General features: G+C 43.5%; 1 protein-coding gene across 1 annotated transcript; it reads left to right on the forward strand.

Annotated features, from left to right (window-relative positions):
* The first annotated feature begins 1,234 nt into the window (after positions 1-1,234).
* Positions 1,235-2,730, forward strand: LOC121647534 (kelch repeat and BTB domain-containing protein 13). The gene has a single exon (XM_041997055.1). It carries the CDS (start codon positions 1,294-1,296, stop codon positions 2,728-2,730), a length of 1,437 nt encoding a protein of 478 aa, XP_041852989.1. The 5' UTR covers positions 1,235-1,293.
* The last annotated feature ends 7,149 nt before the right edge of the window (positions 2,731-9,879 follow it).

A 9,879-nucleotide genomic window follows, 5' to 3' on the forward strand; every position in this document is an offset into this window, starting at 1 on the left:
ATTCGCAGCCGAGTGTGCAGCGGCTGGGATGAGAATCAGCACTTCCAAGTCCGAGACCATGGTCCTCAGCCAGAAAAGGATGGAGTGCTCTCTCTGGGTCTGCAATAGGGTCCTGCCCCAAGTGGAGGAGTTCACGTATCTCGGGGTCTTGTTCACGAGTGAGGAAGGATGGAGCAGGAGATCAACAGGCGGATCGGTGCGGCGTCCACAGTGATGCAGCCTCTGCATCGGTCTGTCGTGCTGAAGAAGGAGCTGAGCCAAAAGGCAAAGCTCTCGATTTACCGGTCGATCTACGTTCCTACCCTCACCTATGGTCATGAGCTGTGGGTAGTGACCGAAAGAATAAGATCGCGAATACAAGGGGCCGAAATATGTTTTTTTCTCTGCAGGGTGGCCGGGCTCTCCCGTTGGGATAGGGTGAGAAGCTCGGTGATCCGGGAGGGGCTCAGAGTAGAGCCGCTGCTTCTCCACATCGAGAAGAGCCAGATGAGGTGGCTCGGGCATCTGGTTAGGATGCCTCCTGGACGCCTCCCTGGTGAGGTGTTCCGGGCATGTCCCACTGAAAAGTGGCCCCGGGGAAGACCTAGGACACGCTGGACGGACTACATCTCTTGGCTGGCCTGGGAACGCCTCGGGATCCCTCCGAATGAGCTGGTGAATGTGGCCGGGGAGAGGGAAGCCTGGGTTTCCCTGCTTAGGTAGCTGCCCCCAACTCCAGATAAGCGGCAGAAAATGGATGGATGGATGGATGGATGGATCCACAAACGTGGCTGGTCTAGTGGCTCTCTGGTCTTCTCTGGGTCTCCTCCTACTAAGCTATGCAGTGCTTAGTCCTAATAAACACCAGCAGCAGATGTGTCAGCTCCCTTTATTTAAAAGCCAAGTCCAAAGTGGTGCAATCTTCAGTACTCATCACTGTAAGTGACTTTGGACAAAAGTGTCTGCTGAATCGATGTAAGGTAATAAACACATTGTTGTGTCTCGTATGTGTCACCTCTGATGTACCATATCTCCAAGAACCATAAGCTGTTGTATTTTGATTGGACCGGTCATTATTTAGAAATATAATACATCACCGTCACATTGCTTGGTTCATTGAAGTTCACAATATGAAAGTGACTCCTACCATTTGCTCTCAAGCTATGTTTAGCTGTTTCTATTTTAAAAGCTGTGACAAAAACTGAGCTCAAGAGCAAGGCAGCTTCAGTCTGTGCTCCACTTCAGGAGTTCTGGAAATACTTCAGCCTCTTGTGTCGTATTTATCTTTTCAAGCATTGCTTTCTAGTAAACATAATGTCATTGAACCGTGATGAATCAGAAGACAGCAATGGTAAGGATGGCGATATGTACCAGCCATGCGCTACCTCTGGTCTGGTCTCAGCCAAATTAACGATTGTGGTTGGAGACACACATTTCTCTGAAGAGAAGATGCTGCTTGTTCAAAGCTGTGACTATTTTCAAGCTCTGTACCGCTCTGGAATGAAAGAATGTCATCAAGAGAAAATCCACCTCCAGTGTCTGCGAGCTCGAGGCTTCCTTATCGCCTTAGCTGTTTTACGGGGTGAGATGCCAGTGCTGGATGAAGATGACATTGTTGAAGCCATCGAATGTGCTGCTTTCTTACAGGTGACACAGCTCACAAAGCATCTTATTGACCTAATTGACACTGACAACTGTTTGCTGATGTATCACACTGCTGCAACATTCGGCCTCATGGATCTTTACCATGCTGCTGCGCTCTTCATTCGAGACATGTTCAGTGACCTGGAGGCTGAGGTAAGAAAAACCTTACCATCAGACCTGATCTCTTACATAGAGTCTTTGGCACCAAGTGTGTTTGTGGCTGTGGGGGCCCATGTGACGTGCTGTGAGGATAAAAGTGTACATGCTGCCTCCAGAACAGTCTGCTACCTGGATGAAACTGGCAATAATTGGAGAATACTAGCAGATCTTCCACTGGAGGCCAGCACCTCCATGGCTGGAGTAACTGTTTTAGACAACAAACTCTATATTGTTGGTGGAGTTCAAGGCATCCATAAACAAGTTGTGGAGTCTTGTTTTTGCTACAGTGTTGAAAACAACAGTTGGACCAGGATTTCCAGTCCTGCACAGCTGCGCTATAATTTAAGCCTTGTGGGTGTGGATGGTTGTCTTTATGCCATTGGAGGAGAGTATGAGAGAACGGTCATGTCATCTGTGGAAATATACAACACAAAGACCGGGAAGTGGATGTTTGCTGCTCACTTACCACGGCCAGCAGCAGGAGTGGCTTGCAGCAAAATCATGAGCAGGATATTTGTGTGTTTGTGGAGGCCAATGGAGACCACAGAAATCTATGAATATGTCTCAGGTAAAGACGAATGGCAGCTCATTACCACACTGATCAGACATCAGAGCTACGGTCACTGCATGGTCGGCCACAAAGACAACCTCTACATCATGAGAAACGGCCCATCTGATGATTTCCTTAGATGTTTGATGGACTGTTACAATCTCAGTTCTGGTCAGTGGTCATCCCTGCCAGGACACTTCGCCAACAGCAAAGGTTCCCTGTTCACGTCTGTGGTGAGAGGTGACTCTGTGTTCACTCTCAACAGAAGCATGACGCTAGAATACATAGTTGATGGGAAGAACTGGAAGCCTCGGCGACAGATGAAAGGTTTCCCCAGAAGTGGATCTGTGTGGACATTTCTGCTCCGATTGCCAGATACTTACATCTTGCAGAAGTGATTATGTATTTAAAATTCCCTGAATAGTAAATTCTACAGAACTTTCCTTCTATAACTATGATGAATGGTTCCTTCTTATATTGTAGTATTGTCTATTGTTGCTGTTTATATTAAAAGTGAATAATCTGATCATGGGAGCTGGATTATGTTCAAAAATGGGGGTACAAACCTGGATGGACACCTATTTAATGGAGGTACTGGGAGTTCTCATACAGGAAAATTACATTTAAAAAAAAAAAAAAACTAATTTCTGCATTTTTATGCCACTTAACCTCTTAGAGACAGTCACAAAAACTAGTGTAGTTTACAAAAACAAAGAATACTTCAATAATACTTAATATTAATATGAAAATTATTAGATTTGCGTATTCATATTTTTTTTTATTATTATTAAATTCTGAATCAGGGCACATCCACACAGAGGTGAAATGATTACGTTTGCACAGATGGAAGCTTTTCCAGAAACACAATTCCTGTATTACACTGTAATGTCAGGCTTGTACGTGGCACGCAATGCTGCCACAGAAATACACCAAAAGCTGGGATAAGGACATGAAACCTGCGCAGATGCAAACCATCGGCAATAAAGAAGCAGAAGAGGAAGAAGAGGGAGGTCTTGAATGTGCTTGAATGAAAGTGTCATGGTTGGCACACAATTAAATTAATTATTAATTATTAAATTACTTGATTATATTTTTTTTATTTTTTTAATCAAGATGCAGTTTACACCAACATCAAATTTATCTTTGAATTATGAAGATAAGAACAGAATTCAGTGTGTTGCCTGAGGTCAACTTTACGCAAGAGGGGGTTGAGATTCATAAGGCTGCTAGTTTTAGGATGAGGCAATGAGAGCATGAAAGTGCTTAGGTTTAGGATTAAGATATAGGGTAAAGTTATAAGTAAAAAAAATTTTATCATAGCTTTGTTAGAACAGGATTGGGACTGTGTTTTAGGATAAATTTAAAGCAGTAAGAGGTGACTGATTGGGGGTAATTACTTACATTTATGGCAAGGGGCTAGGGAACGCATTGTGTCAATTGAAAGACCTCACAGTCAGTACAAACCACACATTCAGTATGTTTGTGTCTGTCTGTGTGTGTGTGTGTGTGTGTAAAAAGTCATACTGACTAAACAATTTTAGAGCATCAATATTTAATATGAATGTTAAAAATAAAGTCATGATTTACAATACACTCTTGAAAACAGCTGTTTAGAACAAGCATTACGTTAAAATAATGTGAATTTAACTACTGTATGTGTAGAAGTGAATGCCCTCAAGCATCAATGGGATGTGTTCAATACATGTTATTGTGCTACAGCCAGAGTGTCTCTGCCTGCTGCTGGCACCAGTCTTTGCTTCCATTGTTTACGGTGAAGTCCAGTGTTTGCCCTCATACAGAGCTCCTGTTTCCTGCAGCAGCCTCTGTTTCCTGTTGGCACCGAGCAGCCCTGATGAAGATGATGATGGAGGTTAACGACAGGCAGAACCAGGCACCACGGCTAGCTGGGCAGGACGTCAGTAGCAGGCAGGGAGCCTCGGGTCAGGCCAGGACACAGCTCTCAGGCCAGCAGACTGAGTCTGTGATGGATGGCATCTACCTGCAGCCATTTATCAAGTTATCAGTGTTAGACCACATGATGGACAGAAGTTCTGTCTTCTATGTGGTATTGCATGAACTCATTTAAAATCTATTTTAAACCTCCAAGTCCACTAATTTTTAAAAAAAAAATTTGATAGATTTTGCAGATAATGCAGAGACAAGTGACGGAAATGCTTGTAATACTTTTAGCTTTCTGTTTTTAAATGGGCTATTTAAATAAATTTGACTACTTTTAGCTTAGTGGTTGACACCACAAAGATATACAATTAGCTTCTGCTGTTAGCAATACATTAATAAATCCACCATGTACTTTTTTCGGACAGATTTTTGCACTTTGGTGCCCCCTAATGACGGCCAATTCAGCATCCATCATGCATCCTATCTCTTCTCTGAGCTCTTTCCAGTCAGTAAAAGTCAGTCTGACTTTAACTCTTGTCTTAACTCTTTCTAAGTCTTTGTTGGCAGTTGTTAAACAACGTTGCAGGGGTGTATTACCACCACCAACTGGTAAGATGTGTAGATAAGGACAGGCTTTGTTTCCCTGTTTGTTTTCCATTCTTTCAACCTCCTGTGTGTTACTCTGTCCTCTCCTAACTGTGGTGGTTGTGATTTCCAGCTCACCTCACTTCACCCTGCTCACCTGAGTTCCATTAAGCTCATCAGCCTGCATCTTATGGGACATGGATTTTCTTTCTCTAAATGCTGGTTGTGTAATACATCTATGGCTAATACTTGTTCCTACATTAGGTTTCATTTAGTTTCATAAGTGTCATTTTTAAGAATTAATTTATTTAATTTCTGCCCTGCCTGACTCACTTAGTCTTCCTTGTTTTTACAAAGCCACTTTCAGCTAATTCATCAGGCCTGGCTGCCACTAGTTGGTCTGCCCACGAAATCTGCCTACAGTCATCTGGAAATTAACCTTTTGCATCTTTTTGTTTATCTTTAATAAATCCGCATTAAATTCCCCTTCAATATACTGCCTGAATAGCATGTTTTGATCAGATAAGCTAGACGTTTGTTTTCTTTTAAAGGAGCACAAAAGGGGAAAGAGCATTTATTTATTTATTTATTTTTCTTATTATCATTTTTTTTATTCTTACAAAAAATTTCTCCAGTAAGAACTTGCAAATTTTTGTAGACTTTCTCACTTATGCACATTTCAATTAGTACTATTTTATGATCCAGGGATTTTTTTGAGTGAGGTGTGTTGAAGTACGGAAACACCTATAGCCAGCAACATATGAAAAGAAGAGTTGGAGATCCCTGCTTTAGATACTTTACAATATCACTATGTGCCTACCATCATTTGGTTTCATACTTATCTATTTATGTACTATGCCTGACCTTAACTAGCCTCAAGCTACTAGCAGTGTCTTATTATTGTAGCAGTGTTGTGGTGTCGTCAGGGAACACTCAGTTAAGGAGCTGAAATACTTGTTTTATTCAGTATGTTAACTCAGTCTGGAACATTTTTACATCAGCATCACGTTTTGTCTCTATAACGCTAACATCTCAATTCCGGTCCTCTTCCTCTTCTTCCTTGTTACTGCCATCTAGCGTACAGGCTGGTACACCACATATCCCCCTTAATAAAGCAAACCTCTGTCTAAAGGAATAATAGCAAAACATTTCAAATGAGAATTCTCCTACTCATTAGCCAAGCATTAACAATTAACTTTTACTTACGCTTCTCAAACTAGGACATTTCAGGAGTTCTCACTTGCTCCTGAATTTAACGCACATAGTCCTTAATCTACTCAGGTGCTCTTCTGGTCCTGACTGGTCTAACCGGTGGTGTTACGGGTTGAGATACATCAGGAATCTTTATAAAGTCCAGAGGCAACGGTCCACTGTCCTTTCTCATCACCTGCGTTGGAACAGGTGCCAGATGAAATGCGTTCCAACATCTTCCATCCGATAGTAAGTAGGTATACTTTCCTCTCCTCTCCATCACTCTGAGAGGTTCTAAGAACTTGCACTGAGTTTTAGGGAGGATGCCAGGTTTCTTCACTCGGGCGCAAGAACAGAGGTGTAGCCCCTTGCTTTATGTCAGTGTATGTCTTGCTCTTTTTCTGTTTTTCTCTCACTCTGAGAGCAACTTGTCGTGACATCAGTATTGAAGATGCTGGGAGGGAGTTTGGTGCGCATAGGACGACCATGTAACAGCGCAGCTGGTGAACACTGGGTCGTAGAGTGAGGAGTAGATCTGTAGACATGCAAGAATTCTCTTGTGAACTCTTTCCACTCCCTTCTTTCGAGGGAAGCAGTTTGTAGACTATCCTTCAGGACTCGGTTAAAACGTTCAATTTCCCCGTTAGCTCTCGGGTAATAAACCGATGACTTCCTGTGTACGATTCCTCTTTCGCGAAGGAAAGTTTCAAACTCCTGTGAGACGAATTGAGATCCGTTGTCTGAAACAAGTTCTTTTGGGTCACCTTCTCTGCTGAAAACTACAAGTAAAAACTGAATTACAGTCTTTGAGGTGACATTTGGGACAAAGAACAGTTCTGGCCACTTGCCGTGATAGTCAACAAGTGTAATGGCAAAGCAACAGTCCGCTGGCGCCTTATCAAAGGGCCCGACCACATCAATAGCCACCTTTTCCCATGCTTCCTCTGGGTACGGCACAGGTTGTAATGGAGGAGTGTGTGTGACTGCAGACTTGTCATGTGATTGGCATGTAATGCATGTTTTTACGGTTGCTTCAACTTGCGCATCCATGCCTGGCCACCAATATATTTCTCTGAGTCTCTGTTTTGTTCTCACAATCCCTTGATGAGTGTCGTGAGCCAAGGAGATCAGTTTTGGCTGGAGACTATCCGGTACTACAAGTCTGTGTGTGCCACGCACCACTACATCATCTTGTAGAGAGAGTTCATGCCTGATTTTATAGAATGGCTGCAATTTTGGCTCCAGAGAATTTTGTGATTTTGGCCATCTTGCAGTGAGCAGTTCACGTAGTTGGGACTGTATGGTGAGCGCCACCTCCACGTCATCCACCAGAGGAGGTTCTGAACTTGGCAGTGGAAGTCGCGATAAACAATCCGCAGTAACATTCTCTCGGCCTGGTTTGTACTGAATGTCATAGTTGAATGATAGCAGTCTAGATGACCATCTAGCTATCCGCATACCTGCACGTCCGTGACCCTTTGTGGTGAGAAGTGTGGTGAGGGGACTGTGATTCGTTCTTAATGTGAAGAGTCTCCCCCACAGATACATTCTCCACTTTTCGGTTGCCCACACACAACCCAAGGCCTCCTTTTCCACCGTTGAGTATTTTCTCTCTGCCTGGGTGAGCTTACATGATGCGAAAGCCACAGTCTTTTCAGCTCCATCTTTGTGGATCTGTGTGAGGACTGCTCCAAGTCCATAATCAGATGCGTCGGTTGTGACCACGGTTGGCAGATCTGGGTTGAAAAGAGAAAGCGCTGTGCTGTTTACTATCAGTCTTTTTACAGTCTCAAAGCTCTTTTGTGCTTCCGGTGTCCAAGTGAATGTGTCTGTACCGCGGAGAAGTGCTCTAAGAGGTTCCACGACAGCAGCGTAGTCTGGTATGAACTTTGAATACCAAGACGTAAGACCTAGGAACGACCTTAGCTTGGGCAGGTCTGTAGGTGAAGGTGCTTGTGAAACAGCAGTCACTTTTAAAGCATCGGGTTGCAGTCTATTCCCTGACACAGTGAAACCTAAGAATGACAGTTCTGTTTGTCTGAAATGGCATTTTGGCAGATTGAGTTTGAGCCCAGCCTCCTCAATTCGCAAAAGCGCAGCTTTCAGTCTGTTATCATGTTCCTTGGCTGTTGTGCCTGCGAAAATGATGTCGTCTAAATAGCACTGGACCCCTGGCAAACCTTTTAGAATAGTTGTCATCATCTTCTGGAAACAGCTGGGGGCAGATGCAAGTCCGAATGGTACCCACTTGAATCGAAACAAGCCATCATGGGTAATGAAGGTGGTTAAGCTACAACTGTTCTCATGTAGTGGCAATTGGTAATAAGCACTTTTCAGATCTAATGTGGAAAACAGTGTAGCTCCACTCAACCCCGCGAACATTTTCTCCATGTGTGGGAGCTGAAAGCCATCAGCTACCAAAGCTTTGTTGGGCTCTCTCAGGTCTACACAAAGTCTCGGATCTAATCTGTCTTTTCTGGTGGTAACCACTATGGGTGAAATCCACTCAGATGACTCTACCAGTTCAATGATATCCTGTTCCACCATTTTATTTAACTCTTTGGACACAGCTTCTCTGACTGAGAAAGGTAATCTGCGTAGTTTCTGTTGAACTGGTGTAATTCCTGGACGCTTTATGTACAAATCCTTTAGTTTCCTAATCCTATTGTTTCTGTTGCTATATTTGCAATGGAAGGATCCTGTTGGTTAGCACAGCTTGAAGTAACGTGACCGTCTGTCACCTGCATTTGTAATAAGTGGAATAAATCCCTTCCTAGAATTGCTGATCCCGTTTGGACCACGTAAAGTTCAGTGTCAGCTTTTCGGTCCCTGAATGCTACATTTGCCTGTAAACAGTCTTTCACAGCAATAGGATTTCCACCATAGTCCCTTAGTTTGAGTGTTGGTTCCGTAAGAAAAGCTTTCCGTAAGAGTTCCGTAACCATTGATTCTGGTAAAATGGACATTGCAGATCCTGTGTCTAGCATTAGCTCCTGGCTTTCTGCATCTGGGGCCTTAACTTGTACTGTGCACATGATACTATCAGAGTTACATGTGTTGACATTCAGAATAGTCACTTCTGGTACAGTTTCCACTTCACTCACGTTTTTGTTTCCCCGACAGACTTTTGCAAAATGTCCCATCTTTTTACATGTGTTGCAAGGAGCGTCTTTCGCTGGTCATCCTTTAAAGCGGTGTGCTGAGTTGATCCACATCTGTAGCATGCTTTTGTACGACCATTTTGGGAATGTAAGTGTGATTTCAGCTTGTCTTTCTTTGAACCACGGTAACGTTGTTTTTCATGGCAAACAGCCTGAACTGTACTGTCAGTTGCACTGTCAAACATAGCTTTTGCCTCCGACACAGCGGTTTCAATTTGTCTCGCCATCACCAATGCCTTGTCGAGCGTGAGAGGCACTTCCAGTAATAAACATTCCCGAATGCGTACGGAATTAGTCTTTTCAACAATTTGATCCGTTATCATTTCTTCTTCAATATTTCCAAACTGGCACGACGTAACCAGTTCTTTTAAAGCAGCAACAAACTGATCGGAAGTTTCACCTGAACGTTGTCCTCGTTGCCTGAAACGGTAACGCTCAGCGACTACGTTCACTTTTGGCGTGAAGAAATTCATCAGAGCCCTCAGCGCTGTTTCGTATTTGTCATCAGCGACCATCAATGTGTAGAAAAGTCTCTGACCTTCCACACCCAAGCAATGGATGAGAAGTGCACGCTTACGCTCTTCTGGCCCGACATTGCTTGCAAGTAGTTATCAAAAGTCCAAATCCATGTCTTGAATGGGACAGGCGGTTCTCCAACACTTTGTAGAAAGGGCGTAGGCTGGAATAGATTCAGAGCCGCCATCCTCGTCA

The sequence above is a fragment of the Melanotaenia boesemani genome, chromosome 10, assembly GCF_017639745.1.
Source record: "Melanotaenia boesemani isolate fMelBoe1 chromosome 10, fMelBoe1.pri, whole genome shotgun sequence".
NCBI classification, from domain to species: domain Eukaryota; kingdom Metazoa; phylum Chordata; class Actinopteri; order Atheriniformes; family Melanotaeniidae; genus Melanotaenia; species Melanotaenia boesemani.

Excerpts from the sequence above, each read along its gene's own strand:
- LOC121647534 (XM_041997055.1), top strand. The coding sequence starts at position 1,294 with ATGTCATTGAACCGTGATGAATCAGAAGACAGCAATGGTAAGGATGGC.